This window comes from Prionailurus viverrinus, chromosome A3 (assembly GCF_022837055.1).
Source record: "Prionailurus viverrinus isolate Anna chromosome A3, UM_Priviv_1.0, whole genome shotgun sequence".
NCBI classification, from domain to species: Eukaryota; Metazoa; Chordata; class Mammalia; order Carnivora; family Felidae; genus Prionailurus; species Prionailurus viverrinus.
In genome coordinates this window covers 61,818,437-61,836,855 of record NC_062563.1, presented here as the reverse complement: position 1 = coordinate 61,836,855, position 18,419 = coordinate 61,818,437, and the positions used below count along the sequence as shown (strand labels likewise).

Here is an 18,419-nt window from a genome sequence, read left to right as displayed (position 1 = left end):
TCTGAAGCACTGGTGGGGGCCTCTGCTTGCTAGGGACAGCAAGGGTCCGGTCACCTCGGGGCCTTCTTAATTTGGCTGTAGGAGGAAGATGCAGGGCCGAGTAGCTACTCTTCTGAGGTGAAGTGGGGGGGGGGGGCATTCCTGAGCAGCCTGCAAGACGAGGATGCAGGGGAGGTCACAGTTCTCTGACTGTAAGCTTTGGGCTGTGGGCCTCCCCCAAGCAAGTTGCAGGGCTGGGATGCAAGCTGCTGCTCTTGTGAGGGCAGCCAGGGCCTTTGGGGTGCTCCTGAGAAGGCCCACAGGACAGAGATGCAGGGTGAGGGTACACAGGGGCTTCAGGAAATTCCTTACAAATGTACTTGTGAGATGCAGGGGCAAGTTATTGTTCTTCTGGGGAGAAGTGGAGGCTGTGGAACTTTTATAAACAAACTGTAGGAGGCAGGTGCAGGGTGAGTTGCTAACTCCCCTAATAAGGGGCCTGGGGAGTGAGGGTTTAGGGCCCCCTATGAAATCTGTGTTTGGGGAATACAGGAGCAAGATGCTGCTTCTCTGAGGGGGAGCTGGGGGTTTGGGCTTTCCTGAGCAAACCTACAGGATGGGGATGCCAAGGGGCTATGTTCTTCTGAAGGCAAACAGGACCTTTGAGCATCCCTGATTAAGCTGCAGGACAGAGATGCAGCTCCCTGTGGGCAAGGGGCTTTGGGGCATTTCTGAGAAAGTCTGTAGGAGAGAGATGTAGGGATACCTTGTTTCTCCTCTGATGGGGCTGGCGGGAGTCTGTGTGGCATTTCTGAGTAAGGTACAGGGCATGGAGGCAGGGGCAACAGGCCACGTTTCCTAAAATGGTGGGCTTTGGAGCCTTCCTGTGCAAGCCCAGGAGGCAGGCATACAGGGGCGGGCAGCGGCTCTTCCCGGGGTGGGCGGGGCTTGGGCGCTTTGCACATTGAGGGTGAGGCTAGACTCCTGAGGGGGCGGGGCCTGGGCGTTCTGCAAGGGGAGGGTGAGGAGGCTACCCTTCTGAAGGGGTCAGGGCTTTGGGAAGTTTCAGAGCAAGCGTTTGGGGGACAGAGAGGTAAGCGGCTGCTCTTCTGGAAGTACATGAAAGGCTTTGGGACTTTTCCAAGCAAGCTTTAGGGCAGGATAAGGGGAAGCTGCTACTCACTGAGAGTAAGTGAGGGGGTTGGGGGCCCTTTCAGGCAGGCCTTTAGGACAAGGATGCAGGCTGATGTCCAGGGAAGGTAGGGGGGCTTTGGGACAATCCTGAGCAAGCCCGCAAGACAGCCGCTGCTTCTGTGAGGATGGGGAGGAGACCTACTACTGAGTGTAAGAAGGGGCTTTGGGGATTATCTGCATAAGGGGGGGCATCTCCTGCTGTTCTGAGGGTAAGTGTGGAAGTGAGAAAGGGGAGAACTTGGGACCCCTCCTAGCCTGCCTGCGGGATGGGGATCCGTGGGCGAGCTGCTTCTGTGCAAGCCAGGCTCAGGGGCTGCAGGGACACTGCTATTCTGAGGAGGCAGCAGGGGGCTCCAGTTGCTGAGTACGCTGCAGGGTGGGGACACAGGAGCTGGCTGCTGCTCTTTTGAGGTGAAGAGGGCATTTGGGGGTATAGTCTGTATGAGAAATAGTGAGCATAAAGATCTAGAAAATAGAAAATATTTACTGGCTGGTTTGGTTGTTCATGTCTGAGCAATTCTTAGACCCTAGGAAGGGCAAGTGCTCAATCTCTTCACATGACTCCACCAGTGAGGCCTAGAAAAACTTCCCTTCCTGGGATCTCAACGCTTACTGTTGAGAGGCGACAAGGGCCCACTCTTTGGGGTCCATCCCAGCTCTTCCCAGGAGCTCTGTGACCTTTGGGACAGAAAAGCTTCTCAGAGCTGGGCCTCCTCATCTGAGTCTGGGGTGATGACACTGGGGCACGAACCCTGCAGGCAGGGCTGATACCAAGATGAAGGCACAGAGCTGGTGCCTGTGTTGGACCCAGCCCCAGACACACCCACTCCTTCCCTCACGTGTTTAGGGCCTGTTTCGATGAGCTGCAGTCTGACCACGTGATGCTGTGGCTAGTCCTGGACTACTCGGCAGATGTCCTCTATGGCTTGGATCTGCTGGTGCGCGCTCGGACAGGTGAGTGGGCCCAGGCCCAGGGACTTCTCATGGCCAGGCCACAGATTGACTTTGTGCATCAGGAGGGGGACCACGGGGACCACAGGGCAGGTTCAGGAGATCCAAAGTGGTGAACATTACCTACCTGTGACCACAAGAGCCCAGGCAGGTCTGAGGATGTACCAACGGTGAGGGCGTGGTACCGCCTCAAGCTCTCTCTACAACGACTCTTTAGCAGAGGTCAAGATACCTGGGGTTTGGTCTTTGCTATGCCAACAAACTGTGTGACCTTGAGCAAGTCAAGCTGTCTCTCTGGGCCTCATTTGTATGACCTGTGAAATAAGACCATCATCTCTCAAAGGATGCTTCCAGCAGTGACCATTCAATATCGCAGGAAACAGGAGGGAGAGCTCTGTCGATATTGGAGTTCTTTTCCTGGACAGTCAGAGGATCCAGGACGTGTTACTCCATGGCTTTTAGATATATGGAGGAATAAAATTGGAAACAGGGCCCAGGTGAATGATGACCTCTCTCAGATCGCCTCTGGTTGTGAGTGGAGGCTAAAATCCCTTAAGCTCCAAGCTGTTCATTCTTGGGGCACCTTTTTCTGACCTGCACAAAGACATCACATCAGCTGGCAGAGGCCCGGCTTGCCATTCTCAAGATTTTTGAGCTAGAAACCAGGCCATAGTTGTCAATACAAATACCACCAGATCCCAGCAGCAAGCCTCTGTGTGGCTTCACAGTGTACAAAACATTTCAAGTACATCTTGTTTTCTTATTAGAACCGCTGCATGAGACAAAAAACACAGGCGTGATTATTTCCATCTTGCTGATTGAGAAACCAAGGCCCAGCAGCACCTGGGTGGCTCAGTCTTGATTTCAGCTCAGGTCATGTTCCCAGGGTTGGAGAATCGAGCCCTACATTACCACACTGAGGATGGAGCCTGCTTGGAATTCTCTCTCCCTCTCCCTCTGCCCCTCTCCCTGACTCACACTCTCTCTATAAAATTAAAATAAATTGAATTGAATTGAATTGAATTGAATTAAAAAATATAGAAACTGAGGCCCAGAGACACTGAGTAACTGGCCTAAAGTCCACAATCACTACTTCACAGGGACAGACTGGGAACCCTGCTTCCACATGGTGCCCAGTACCATAACCGAGAAGATCTCTAATATGCAGCTTGAGGCTTGTGTGGGTAACTTAGACAGTCCTTGTGGCCTGCCACTTCATGGTCACATAAGCCTACCAAGACACAGGAGCTCCGTGGGTGGCCCGACTCACTGAGCCACCTATCTCTATTTCAACCAAGTTTCAGTGGGACAAGTTACCTGCACTCGGACAGTGATCCTACCCCTTCTTGTGCTTGGGTACTATCCCTGGCAATCTGAGATTCAGCAGAAACCCTCATGGGGAAGGCAGGTAGGCACGGAAACCAAATGGCCATGGATCATACTCCAAGGGGAAACATCTTCAGAATTGAGAAAAGATATTATTAAGAAAGTAGTGGGGCGCCTGGGTGGCGCAGTCGGTTAAGCGTCCGACTTCAGCCAGGTCACGATCTCGCGGTCCGTGAGTTCGAGCCCCGCGTCGGGCTCTGGGCTGATGGCTCGGAGCCTGGAGCCTGTTTCTGATTCTGTGTCTCCCTCTCTCTCTGCCCCTCCCCCGTTCATGCTCTGTCTCTCTCTGTCCCAAAAATAAATAAACATTGAAAAAAAAATAAAAAAATAAAAAAAAAAAGAAAGTAGTGAGGAGCCCCAAGGCACTAGGAGTGCCACATAGTAATGTAAGTACTCAATAAACACAAGGGTAACCAAAGAATGAAACAGGGAATGGGGGACTGGGAAGCAGGGTGGCCCTACCATGTGACAGCAGACTTGAGGTTTGCTTTTCACAGGGGCAATCCTACCTCCATCTAGCCCTCAAGTGTGGCCCTGGTTCAGCAGCAGCATCACCCAGACCTTGTTAAGAGGTAGACCTCGGACCTACGGAACCAACTTTGGGAACAGCCCAGCACTCTGGATTTTACAGAGTCCTCAGTATAATTCTGATGCTTACCAAAATCTAAAAAAAAAAAAAAAAAAATGCATTATATTATTCTCTCTACTTTTGTTCATGTTTGAAAATGTTTAAAAAAAAAAAAGACGAAAGAATGCAAATCTCTGCTTATTTGATTGATTTTACCAGTAATAACGCCTAGTGACTCCCCAGTGTCCAGCTCAGCTCCAGTCTGATTCTTTGGGGGTGGATCTCAGCTTCCTATGTTTTCAGAGCTCCTTGGATGATAGTAATGTGCAGGCAGAAAGAACTACTGCTTCCCTAGGCAATGTTTTTAAAAGGCAGGTCCTGCCCCATTAGGGACGGGTGAAATCAGTTTGATAGGCCATGACCTATGCTCTTAAAATTTGTATCATTAATATTTTCCAAACATACACAAAATCAGAGACAGTAGGATCATGAATCCCCACGTACCTTCACTCAGCTTCAACAGTTATCAATATTTTGCTATGTTTCATCTACCTCCCCACACCCTTTTCTTGGCTGGAGTATTTTAAAGCCAACCTTGGACCACTTTAACATGTTATCTCTAACTTTAAAGGATGCATCTTTAGAATACAACATTCAGGGTCTCCTGGCTGGCTCGGTCAGAAGAGCATGTGACTCTTGATCTTGGGGTCATGAGTTCAAGCCCCACATTGGGTGTAGAGATTACTTAAATAAATAAACTATATATATATATATATACATATATAATATATAATATATATGTAGATATAAAACACCAGTCCACATTCAAATTTACCCAATTAATCTACATTTTTAACTGAATAAACAGGCTAGAACATCATAGACTAAAAAACATCAGAGTATATTTTCATAGTAATGGGTAAAAGTGGCTTTTGAAATTTTTTCTGTTATGTATGTATAACTACATCTTATTTAGTCAAGGTGTATATCTTTCTATGGGCTGTGGTTAAAAAAAAAAAATAGCAGCCTCTTCCATGCCCAAGTGACTTCCATCTTTTTCTTCAGGCTTCCTTGAGCAAGGCTTGATGGTCAAGGATGCACAGAGGCTGTGGAAGCATTACACAAAGACCGTGCACTTCAAGCTGGACATGTTGTCCCTGGTCCCCACAGACCTGGCTTATTTTAAGTTGGGTGTAAACTACCCAGAGCTGAGGTTCAACCGCCTACTGAAGCTTGCCCGGCTCTTTGAGTTCTTTGACCGCACAGAGACAAGGACCAACTACCCTAATTTATTCAGGATTGGGAACTTGGTCTTATACATCCTCATCATTATCCACTGGAATGCCTGCATCTACTTTGCCATTTCCAAGTTCATTGGTTTTGGGACAGATTCCTGGGTCTATCCAAACATCTCAAACCCAGAGTATGGGCGCCTCTCTAGGAAGTACATTTACAGTCTCTATTGGTCCACCTTGACCCTGACCACCATCGGAGAGACCCCACCCCCTGTGAAGGATGAGGAGTATCTGTTTGTGGTCATAGACTTCCTAGTGGGAGTCTTGATTTTTGCCACCATTGTCGGCAATGTGGGATCCATGATCTCAAACATGAATGCTTCACGGGCCGAGTTCCAGTCCAAGATTGACTCCATTAAGCAGTATATGCAATTCCGCAAGGTGACCAAGGACTTGGAGACACGGGTGATCCGGTGGTTTGACTACCTGTGGGCAAACAAGAAGACAGTGGATGAGAAGGAGGTGCTCAAGAGTCTCCCAGACAAGCTGAAGGCCGAGATCGCCATCAACGTGCACCTGGACACTCTAAGGAAGGTCCGCATCTTCCAAGACTGCGAGGCGGGGCTGCTGGTGGAGCTTGTGCTCAAGCTGCGGCCTGCAGTGTTCAGCCCAGGGGATTACATCTGCAAGAAAGGAGACATTGGGAGGGAGATGTACATCATCAAGGAGGGCAAGCTGGCTGTCGTGGCCGATGATGGGATCACCCAGTTCGTGGTCCTCAGTGATGGGAGTTACTTTGGGGAGATCAGCATCTTAAACATTAAGGGAAGCAAGGCGGGGAACCGCAGGACAGCCAACATCAGGAGCATTGGTTACTCAGACCTGTTCTGCCTTTCCAAAGATGATTTGATGGAGGCTCTCACTGAATATCCAGAAGCCAAGAAAGCTCTGGAGGAGAAGGGACGGCAGATCCTGATGAAGGACAACCTGATTGATGAGGACGTGGCCAAGGCTGGGGCGGACCCCAAGGATATTGAGGAGAAGGTAGAGCACCTGGAGTCCTCCCTGGACACCCTGCAGACCAGGTTTGCACGGCTCCTGGCCGAGTATAATGCCACCCAGATGAAAGTGAAGCAGCGTCTCAGTCAACTGGAAAGCCAGGTGAAGATGTGTGGGAGCGACCTTCTGTCTGATGGGGGTGCTCCTGGGGATGCTGCAAAAGCAGAGACCAAACAAGAGTGAAATGCAGGTGTCCATCTCCTGCTTCCCAGAGTCAGCCATCCGTGTGATGCATTGTGGCCGCAGCTGCACCGCCCAGGACTCGGCAGGGTTGCATTCCAGTTCTCCTTACCCTTTGCAACTGTGTGGCCCTGAGAGAGAGCCTCAGTTTCCTCATCTAGAAAGGGGGACTCATGCCAGCCCCACTGAAGTGGGAGGTGACTGTGATGTCCACATGGAACACTGCGTAAGGCAGGACTTTGTATAATGTGAGGTGTCCCCAATCCACGCATATGAAAGTGTGGGCACAGAACTCTTATTTTTTTAATCCACGAGGAATTTTGAGACTTTTGAACTTTATTTTCTTGTAAATGGAAGATTATTTAGTCATCTACCCCTTCTCGCACCCCACTCCACCAGCTTCTTATAAGGGAGATGTAACAGAAGCTAGAAGTGCAATGTGGGATCTCCAATCCATCCTTACACGAGACAGTTTGGGACAGATTTCTGAATCTGGTTTCTCCTCATGTACTCTTTGGGACCCTCAAAATCCTGGCCTTTGGTCGTGCTATGATAAGCACAAGGGATGAAGCCAGGTCACCCCATTTGAGGTCACTTTGAGCCTATGAAGCAAATCCAGACTCCCCGCCATCCAGCCCCTGTGAAACTGGAATCTGTTTAGAAAAGAATATTTTGATGAGAGAAAGAGACATCTCCTAACTCACCAAAGGATTTAAAGACAGCCTCTCCCCTCGTTCCTCAGTCAGGAACAGGGACAGCTTGTTCTGGCTTGAGGAGGAGAATTATGCTCTGGGAGAGCCTTTCAGGTGGAAGGTTGGAATGGGGTCCTGGGTCAACTAAAGCTGACAACTAGAAGTTTTAGAAGATCGGACCCTTAGGCCATATCTTTGCAAACTGCCCCTCCTCTCAAAGAAGCAGCCTCACTCTCCCTTGGAATTCTACCCCAAGGCAAAGCTCTCAGCTAGCAGGAAGTGTGCACAGTGAAGGACCTAGCTTTTTTCCTTTTTTAATCTGGTAAATAGAATTCCATTACCATCATATAAGATATTTCTGTATTTGGATTCTATGATTGCGAATTATAACCTTAATGGTCCACTTAAATACATATTGTAAATTACCCAAAGGTGAGTCACTTTTCTGTTGCAGAGAAGCTATATGTACAGGTTTTCCTTCTCTGTCTCCTCCTTCCCTCCCTCCCTCCTTTCTTCTTTCCTCCTTTCCTCTCTCTCTCTCTCTCCCTCCTTTCCTTCCCTCTCCCTCCCTCCCTCTCTTCCTCCCTTCCTTCTTTCTCTTCCAACTTCTCCTTTTTCTTCTCAGAAAACAATGCCCCATTTTGCTTTGGGAATTTCAAAACCTTTGTGGTCTGATGTTATAATCCATATGCTATATAACTGGACCCTAATGTAGTTCATACAAAAGGTGCTGCATTTTCAAGTATGTATTTTGGATTTATATGAGTCTCTTCTGATTTTTATTATGGATCATGTGACCATTTTTAACTTTCTAAAATGAATTTAAAAGGACTATTAAAGGAAGATGTGATCCAAGCCCATATCATCAGCAAACTGTAACTAGCAATGTATTCTCCAAATGCATATATTTTAAAAAGCCTTAACTATTAATTATGCCTATGTTTATATTTGCACAAGAAAAATAGAGACCTGGATTTAAAAAATATTGAATGAGTCTTGCTTCATATTTTGTCATAAGGGAAGATTCGGTTCTAGATATGTGTCTAGGGCAGTGAGCCTACCTTCCCCAGGAAAACAGGCACTGGTGAATAGGGGACAGTGCACACTCCACGTGAAGGGAGCCAGAAACAGGTGAGACAATGCAACCAGAGCTGCAACACTTGTCAGAGGAAATAAGTCAAACCATTCAAATATATAAGAAGTGGGTCTCAGGTAGATGCTAAATTTCCTGGCATCAATTGTCCATCGGGGACATTCAGGCAGTTTGGAAAGGCATGAGTGGGCGGGAAGCTGCAGGCATGTCCCTGTTAAGCATGTCTCCAGATTCTTCCACTGCTTATGCCCAAGGAATTTAGGTGGTAAGTTAGAATGTGGGTTTTGGGGATTCAGGCCTGAGCTTGTTCAAGTCACAGCACTGCCACTCAGGCAAGTTACTTACCTTTTCTGGGCCTCACTTTCCTTAACTGGGAAGTGGGAAGGATACTGCCCACCTCACCTCACAGGGAATGATCCTGTGAATAAACTTTCAAATAACATAACAGGCATGGCCTGTGAAACTCCTTGGGTGCAGAAAACATCACATTGTTTTCCTTGAGAGATAAATGAATATGGTTTTATCTAGTTAATCTCAAGCTGCCAAGATTGTTGGGAGGTGGAATCTTGGGCTGTTTTCAGGACTCCTATTCACTGTCTTGGAATCTGAGACAGCCACTCATGTTCTTATAGTCACTGTGGCTGCTGACTGGAGGCCATCCTTCTTGCTGTACTGGGTTTAGCCACAGGGAGCTATGCTGGGAGATAGCTTTGTGCCTTTTGTGGGAGTCTAAGCTCATGGAAGTGTGTGTGTGTGTGTGTGTGTGTGTGTGTGTGTGTAGAGAGTGAGAGAGAGAGGATCCCTGAGACAGGAAAGGAAGAAAATACTGGTGAGCACTCCTCCAGGTATGGAGGGATGCAGGCTTCCTGGCAGAAGTCCAGGGACATGGGAGGCAGCAAGATCTCAGAGGAGAAGACTGAACTTTGGCTTTGGGGAACCCAACCTGGCCAAGATCCCAGTGTGTCAAGCTTGGAAAGTCCCAAAGCTGCCAGATAGCAAGGAACCACACAGAGTTAGACAAAGGGTATCTTGTCAGTAACCAGGATAAAAAATGTCTGAAGATATTCGTAACTCAACTAATTTATCAAGACAGATGCCTGCTCCATTGCCCTGAAGCATTGGCCCTCAGAGATCTGATGTACCAGCTATCAAAATTCAACAGGGCCCGGGATCTGTCATAGCTTTATCAGGCAAACTCTGGTCCATCTGAGACCCTTCTTCCAGGAATTTATCAAGTAGAAGCCAAGGCAGCTTCCTTCTCTGGGCCTCAGGGCCATTAGTATTACTCCAAGGAAGGAAAGGTGAAAAGCAAACTAATGAACAAAGTGGAAAATAAAATGCTCCTTTGAAGTGCAGGGGGTGACTTTTGTCTAGTAAAGTGAAGATGCTCATACCTGTGACCTAGCAACCCTACTTCTGGCTCTATATTACAGGAAAATGTTCACATATGTGTGCCCCGAGGCATGTACAAATGCTTATTGCAGCAGTTTTTAATAGAAAAAAGGAAATAGCCTAAATACCAGAATCTAAGAACAAATTAGGAAAAATATGTTAGGTATTTCACCAAAGAGAATTTAATAGAGGGAATTAATCAAATAGACGTCAGGGGGCTGAGAGAGCAGAAAAGGAGTACTGAGCTTATCCGGAAAGAGTACTGCAGAAAATAGCCATTACCCTTAGGGCTAGGGGAGCAAAAGAGAAAGGGTGCTCAGAGAAGAGCGCCTCAGAGCTGCAACTCAGACCTTTGAAGAGGGGGTGCTGCTGGCTGTTACTGGTAATTTAGGAACTCAGAGGAGTTTGGCAAACATAGGACTTTGGACATTTTCTGAAAGGGGGCATTGAATGGTGAGACTGGTTCTGGGGAGTCCCAAAAGAAGTTCCCAAAGGAGGCTGGATCCAACTGCCACTGCCAGGATAATCTGCCACAACTATGGCTACCTAAGCAGGACAGCAGGCAAACAGGAAGAAAGTCCCTTCGCCCCTCCCCCTTCCTTCCAATCTTCCTCAGTTGTTGCCTAGTAGACAATTCTAGGAACGTGAAGACAGAGAGGAAGGAGGTCTTGGACTTCACAGACAGAATGTCTTCTACAGACTGGAAGCCCTACCTCAGATGTACTTAGACTAGGTGGTAAAGACCCTCTCTCCACTGACTGTTGTCTGGAAGCCTTCCATCAAAGATTTTTTCCTTTGTCCTGAAGCTTTTTCCTTTTGAGAATGCAGAAATGCTTGAGAAAAGACAAGATGGAAACAAGGGAAAGTAACACTTCTCAAGCATCTGTGCAAAGGCATTGCTCATTGTGCTAAAGCATAAATTTCCTCAGCTAATGACTGCTTCCTGTTGGGGGAAACTTTTCACTTTCTTTTTCTCTAGGCATTTATTCTTTTAATATAATCAACATCATGTATCAATTGATTTTTTACAAATGCACACTCATTCTGCAAAGCAGTTTATGAATTGCTTTCCTAAAACTCATTTATTAGAAAAGCTAAATCCAAGAAACGAACAATGCCAAATGTTGTCAAGGATGTGAAGCACCAAGAATTCTCATTCGTTGTCTGGTAGGTATGCAAAATGGTACAGCTACTTTGGAAAACAACTTGGTATATTTTATAAAGTTAAAAATACAATTAACATATGATTACAAAGGGGTCACAGGGGAAAGTTTAGAGTAATGTGTGGTATTGAGGTGGTGGGTATAAGACTGTATCCATGTGTCCAAACTTATAGAGCTGAACATCACAAAGAGTGAACTTTATGCAAATTTTAAAATATCAAACAAGATGTGGTACAATCCCAGGATGAAAAAGAAAATTGTGACAAATTAATTTAACTGCATTAAAAAATATGATGTGACCTCACTAAGGGATTTAGGGTAAAATGATGACCTAAGTAATTTTTGGTCAGAATAAGTTCTCCAACTTTGTTAATCCTTTTCAAGATTGTTTTGAATACCCTGGACCCCTTCCAATCCCAGGCGGCTGGGATTTTGATTAGGATTGCATTGGATTATAGATCCATTGGGGGAGATATTGCCATCTTATAACTATTGAGTCTTCTGATCCATAAATGCAGGATGTCTTTCCATTTACTTAGGTTTTCTTTATTTCTTTGAACAATGTTTTGGATTTTCAGATACAAGTCTTGGACTCCTTTTGTTAAATATATTCCTAAGTATTTTATTTCTCTTGATGCTATATTAAAAGGGGTTGTTTTCTGAATTTCCTATTTGGAATAGTCATTGCTAGTTTATAAAGAATATTGATCTTGTATCCTGCATCCTTTTTGATCTGGTTTATTCTAATTCTTTTAAGTGGATTCTTTAGGCTTTTGTATACATAAGATCATGTTATCCACAAATAGAAATGGTTTTACGTTTTCCTTTTCAGTGTGAATGCCTTTATTTTTTATTTTTTCCTTGCGTACCTGCTCTAGCTAGAATCTCCAGTACAACGTTGCATGGATGTGGTGGGAGACATCCATATCTTCTTGCTCCTGGTCTTAGGGGCAAAGCATTCAGTCTTTCATCAAGTATAATGTTAACTGTGGTTTTTCAAAAATACTCTTTATCAGCTTAAAGAAATTCTCTTCTATACCTTGTTTGCTGTGTTTCGGGTGTTGAATTTGGTTAAATAATTTTTCTTCCTTTAATGAAATAATCATGTGTTTTTTGTCTTATTAATATAGTATATTACCTTAATTGATTTTTAGATATTAAAGTAACCATGGATTCCTGGAGTAAATTCCACTTGGTCATGGTGTGTAACCTTTTCCCTATGTTACTAGACTCAGTGTGTTAGCATATTTTTTTGGAGGATTTTTTAAATCTATATTCATAAGAGATATTGAGAATTATTATTCTGATGTCTATGTCTTGTTTTGGTATGAGCAATACAGGCCTCATAGAGTTTGGAACTTTTTTTCTCCTCTTCTAATTTCTGTAAGAGTTTGTAAAGGATTCTTTAAATAGTTGTTAAAATTCATTAGTGGAGATATCTGGGCCTGAGGATTTTTTTAATGGAATGTTTTAAAGTTACTAATTCATTTTTTATTTTTTTGTGGTTATAAGTCTATGCAGGTTTTCTATCTCTTTTATTTCTTTAATTTTATTTTCAGTTATTTTGAGAGAGATAAATAGAGCAAGTGAGGGAGGGGCAGAGAGAGAGAAACAGAATACCAAGCAGGTTCCATGCTCTCAGCTCAGAATCTGATGTGGGGCTCGAACTCACGAGCCACCATGAGATCATGACCTGAGCCGAAATCAAGGGATCAAGAATCAGATGCTTAACTGACTGAACCACCCAGGTATCAAGCAAACTTTCTCTTTCTTTTGAGTCTGTTTTATTTGTTTGTTTCTTTCTAGGAATTCTCCATATGGTCTAAGTTATACAGTTTGTTGAAATAAATTGTTCAGAGTTTCCTTTGTAATGATTATTTATGTAAGGTCAGTAGTGATGGCTCCTTTCTCTTTCCTTATTTTAATAATTTGAACCTTTTCTCTTCCTTTTGCTTGGTCAGTCTAGCTAAAAGTTTGTCAGAATTGTTAACATTTTTAAAGAACCAACTTTTGGTTTTATTGATTTTTCTGTACTGTTTTTCCACTTGTATTTCATTTGTTTCCATTCTAATCTTTATTATTTCCTTTTTTTCCTTTTGGTTTTGTTATTTTTCTAGTTTCTAAAGGAGAAAAGCTAGGTTATTCATTTTAGATCTTTCTTCCTTTTTAATATAGGTGTTTCTAGCCATAAAATTTCCTCTAAGCACTGCTTTAGCTGCATCCCAAAAGTATTAGTATGTTGAGTTTTTATTTTAATTTTTCTTAAAATATTTTCTCACTTTCCTTTTGAGTTCTTTTTTGACCCCTATGTTATTAAGGGCTGTATTGTTTAATTTACGCCTACCTATAATTTATTTCTGCTCTTGGTTTTTATTCTAATACCATTGTGATCAGAGAACATACTACGTGTGACTTCAATCCTTTTTAACTTACTGAGTTTTCTTAATGGCCTGCCACATATTCTATCCTGGAGAAAGTTTCATGTATAACTGAGAAGTATGTATGTGTGCTCTGATACTGTCGGGTGAAGTATTCTATAGATACCTGTTACAGCTGGTTGGTTTGTAATGTTGTTCAAGTCTTTTATTTCCTTGTTGATCTTCTGCCTCGTTGTTTTATCCATCATTAAAAGTTGAGTATTGACATTTTCAAATATTTTTATTACATTGTCCACTTCTTAAATTCTGTCAGTTTTGCCTCATGTGTTTGGGTCTCTTTTGTGGATGCATGATCCTTCTAATTATAATATCTTTCTGATGGATTGACCCTCTTATAAAATGTTCCTCTTTGTTTATTGTTTTGTTTGGTTTTGAGGTTTATTTTGCCTGATATTTGTGTAATCACTGAAGCACTTTGTTGGTTAGTGTTTCCGTGCTGTACTTTTGTCCATTATTTTACCTTCAACCTACTTATGCTTTTGAATTTTAAGTTTGTTTCTGTAGACAGCACATGGTTGGATTTTTTTAAAAAACTCTTCTGCCAATCTCTGCCTCTTGATTGGAATGTTGAGTTTATTTACATTTAATATGACTTGTGATAAGGTAGGACTTACGTCTGCATTTTGCTATTTGTTTTCTATACTATATCTTACATCTCTTTTGTTCTTCTCTTCCTATTACTATTACTGTCTTCTTTTGTGAATAGTTATGTTCTAGTATACTATTTTAATTCCTTTTCTTTTAATCGGTAGCTGTATCTATATCTGTATCTGTCTATACCTATGCCTAGTGTTTGTCCTGGGAATTATCATTTTAATTTAAAACAATCTAGTTGGCATTAATACTAACTTAATTTCAGTGGTATACACAAACTTTGCTCCAATCAAGCAGTTTCTCCCACTCCTTTATGCTATTATTGTCATACACATTATATCTTTTTCATATTATGATACCATCAACACAGATTATATTGTTGTTTTATGTAGTTGTCTTTTTTATTTTTATTTTTATTTTTTTTTTTTTGTAGTTGTCTTTTTTAAAAAACATATTTATTTATTTCAGAGAGAGCGAGAGAGAGACAGACAGAGCATGAGCAGGGGAGGGGCAGAGACAGAGGGAGACACAGAATCTGAAGCAAGCTCCAGGCTCTGAGCTGTTAGCACAGAGCCTGATGCAGGGCTCGAACCTACAAACCAGGAGATCATGACCTGAGCCGAAGTTGGATGCTTAACTGACTGAGCCACCCGGGCGCCCCTTATGTAGTTGTCTTTTAAGTCAGAAAGAAGAGGGTCAGAAATTAACTTTTATCTTGTATTTGCCTTTAGTTTTTATTCCTTTGTGTGATTTTGAGTTACTCTCCAGTGTCCTTTCAGTTTTAGTATTTCCTGTAGAGTGAGTCTGCTAGCAATGAATTATCAGATTTTTGTTTGAGAATATCTTAATTTCTCCTTCAAGTTTTTTAAATTTTATTTTAGAGAGAGGGTGTGTGAGTGGGGGAGAGGGGCAGAGGGAGACAGAGAGAGAATCCCAAGTAGGTTCCACACTCAGCATAGAGCCTAATGCAGGCTCGATCCCATGACCCTGGGATCACACGACACTTAAAACAATATAATATGGCAATTCTAGAAATCATTTTTCCTTCTACCTCAAGGTTTGTTGTTACTTTTTGTTTATTTAGTGACTCTCTTGGAATAATTCTCTAAAGTCTGTATTCTTTGTAATTTTTAGCCACTGAAACCATTGCTTGGCTAGCTTAATGATTTGTTAATGATTAGACAAGGATATTCTCAAATGCTGGAACCAGTATGTCTTCCTGTCTTTATGGACAGCTGTGTGTGTATGTTGAGGCATGTCTTCAATGCTTAGGCAGGCACTCTACAGTTCTGCCTCAGCCTTCTTGTTTGCTCAAAGCCTCAAAGTCTGCCGAAAGTGAGAAATTATGGTCTTCTCGAGTCTTTCCTGGACATGTGTACATGTCCACATGTCCTATTAGAGTCCCAGAATCTAAAGATTCTAGAATCTTCTCAGAAGTATGTCAGATCTTTCTGAAGTTCCCCAAGGGATAGCAAGGCCTGATTATTTCCTTTTAAGATTTTTGGTCAGTCTTTTGTTAGCTCCAACTGGTGTCATTACCTTAGCCAGCTGCAGTGTTAGACAATTGCCGCTGATTGCTTTTACCAAATGCCCTGTGGACAGGACTATTTGTGGAGAGTAAGCTCTCAGTCAAGTCAGTTAAAGACAAGCCCTGAGAATGGAGCTTTACCTGTGAGCTGCCATACCAGTCAAATAGTGCATGTCTCTGGAGATAGGACTTTTTGAGGTGCTCCAAATACCTTTGTCCCCTCCAGTGGCTGCTAGGCTGCTGGTTTCCACAGCTCTTATGGCAGCAGGGCTGTTGGTTTTCAAGGCTACATATATTCTCTAATGAAAACACATATAAACATAAATATATCATGTTTAGTGGCCCAAAAAGAAATTCTTAAGTTGGTTGGTTCTAGTCCCCAAAATAACACTGTTCAGCTCTTAATTATCATGTGTAAATTATCTAAATCAGCTTCTTTATTGTATATAGGTTATCTAGGTCCATGTGTTTATCAGAATCACCTGGAGGGCTTGTCAACATATAAATTGCTCTGAAAGGTCCCACTCTCAGAGTTTCTGATTTAGCAGGTCTAGGATGGGCCTGGGATCTTGTGTTTCTAGTAAGTACTGAGAGGATGTTAGTGCTGCTGGTTAGGGACCTAAAGGCAATGCATAGCACCGTATTTACTAACAAGCTTGGTTCCCTTTTCACTTGATAATGTTCACTCTACAGTGGAATTGGGGCCCCATTCCTTGTCACACTGAAGCATGGTTCTTCTACTTTTAAGACTATCCCAAATTACATACTGGCTAATGGCAAATGTTTATCAGAAGCCTGATTCTCATTCAGTGTTTGTTACTACACTAAATGAATGAATTGTTGAAATTGCACTGATGTCTATCTTTAAATGTTTGTGAATTTATATTTGTTTCTTTTTTTAAAGCTTATGATTGAAAAATGCTCTTGGTTTGATTAAAGCTAGTATGGCCATAGGGTTGTCCGAAAACTTTTAAGACCACTTTTGAGATGGAAAGGGAATCCTATTAATACTTTTGCTGGATAAAAGTTGTAAACTGGGGCTGTTCTGGGTAAACCAGGGATATTGGTCACCCTAATTTTAGAAAATAAGTTATAAAAACATTTTTGCATTTCCACAAGTTTATTTGGCTTTCTTGGCTTTAATTTTATACTAGGGTTAAGTATTATATATTTTATTTTTCAGTATAAATTCTTTTTCAGAAGAGAAGTAAAATAAAAAGTCAGTAAAAAAATTGAACTTTAAAAATAGTTTTATATTTATTTTTATTCCAAACTATTGCCTGCATTTGGTTTTTGGTGACACAGGGAGGCTTAGATCTAATTCTATTTAAAAATTTATTTTTTTTAATGATTTAAAAAAAAATTTTTTTTTGTAACGTTTATTTATTTTTGAGACAGAGAGAGACAGAGCATGAATGGGGGAGGGTCAGAGAGAAAGGGAGACACAGAATCTGAAGCAGGCTCCAGGCTCTGAGCTGTCAGCGCAGAGTCTGATGCAGGGCTTGAACCTGCAAACCAGGAGATCATGACCTGAGCTGAACAGACACTTAACCGACTGAGCCACCCAGGCGCCCCTAGATCTAAATCTAAATGAGATTACAGAACTTTTCCTAATTTCATTTTTATTTCTAACAAGTTAATGTCTTTTCTTTTATTTTTTATTTTTTTTTTTTATTAAAATTTTTTTTTTTAACGTTTATTTATTTTTGAGACAGAGAGAGACAGAGCATGAACGGGGGAGGGGCAGAGAGAGAGGGAGACATAGAATCGGAAACAGGCTCCAGGCTCCGAGCCATCAGCCCAGAGCCTGACGCGGGGCTCGAACTCACGGACCGCGAGATCGTGACCTGGCTGAAGTCGGACGCTTAACCGACTGTGCCACCCAGGCGCCCCAATGTCTTTTCTTTTAAAAGCAAATTATAAATGCTTGCTTTTACACTGGAGGGATGTGAACTCTAATAAGTGCTCTGGCTTTTTGAATTAAAATAGTTTCCATTAAAAAATTTTTAAGGATAATTTTTTCTGATAAAATTTAAAGACTTCAAAATAAAATACATGCTTATAGTTAGTCTGGTATTTACCCTTGCTCAAGCAGAAATATTTAAGGTTTAAAAAATTTTTTTTAAATGTTTATTTTTGAGAGAGACAGAGCATGAGTGGGGTAGGGGGCAGGGGGGAGAGAGGGAGAGAGAGAGAGAGAGAGAGAGAGAGAGAGAGAGAGAATTCAAAGAGGGCTCCAGGCTCTGAACTGTCAGCACAGAGCCCTCAGGAACCCAACCCTGAGATCATGACCTGAGCCAAAGTCGGACACTTAACCAAGACTGAGCCACCCAGGCGTCCCATAAGTTTAATTAAAGTCATATTAAAATGGAAAAGTTCTTCCAAAACTTTTATTTTACATATTGTTTTCCTATGAAAACACAGACTTTGGGGGAGAAGCGTAAGGAGCTGATATTTGGTGAGAGTCTATAAATGAATATTCATAGTTATGCCAGAACAGGTCTGCAAGGATGTTAGTAGTTTCTCTCTTCTTTTTGCTTATCTGTATTTTCAAAGTATGATTTTAATTTTTGCTGGGTTGAATGTTCCATTTCCTAAATGTCTCCTAGGGATTGCCTGCACTTGCACCACGCGAAGCGCGCTCACCGCGGGGGCAAAGGGCCAGAACATTTCAACCGGTCTTCTGATGTGTCAAGGCCTCACAAGGCTCAGTCTATCCGAGAGCGAAAATGCCATCATTCGATTAAGTCCAGAAGTTCGAGAACTCCTTGCAGGCGCTTCAGTCCCAGTTGAGAGTGGGGTCTTGTGGGAACCTAAGAGTTCAACCCAGCGCGAGGCCCTCGGACGCCGGGACTCCTTGCTCCACCGCCTGAGAGGCGGACCCGGAGGGTGGGGCGGCCCGGCCGGGGCTCGCGGAGCGCGCATGCGCGGCGAGGGGGCGGGGCCGGGGCGGGGCTACGCGCAACC

General features: G+C 43.2%; 1 protein-coding gene across 1 annotated transcript in view; it reads left to right on the top strand.

Moving 5' to 3' along the window:
• CNGA3 (cyclic nucleotide gated channel subunit alpha 3) overlaps positions 1 to 8,121 on the top strand; it is a 52,345-nt gene extending 44,224 nt beyond the window's left edge. The window contains exons 8-9 of the mRNA XM_047853099.1: positions 2,021 to 2,127; positions 5,144 to 8,121. Coding sequence (XP_047709055.1) covers positions 2,021 to 2,127; positions 5,144 to 6,555 — 1,519 coding nt within the window. The 3' untranslated portion in view covers positions 6,556 to 8,121. The remainder of the gene's footprint in view (positions 1 to 2,020; positions 2,128 to 5,143) is intronic.
• The last annotated feature ends 10,298 nt before the right edge of the window (positions 8,122 to 18,419 follow it).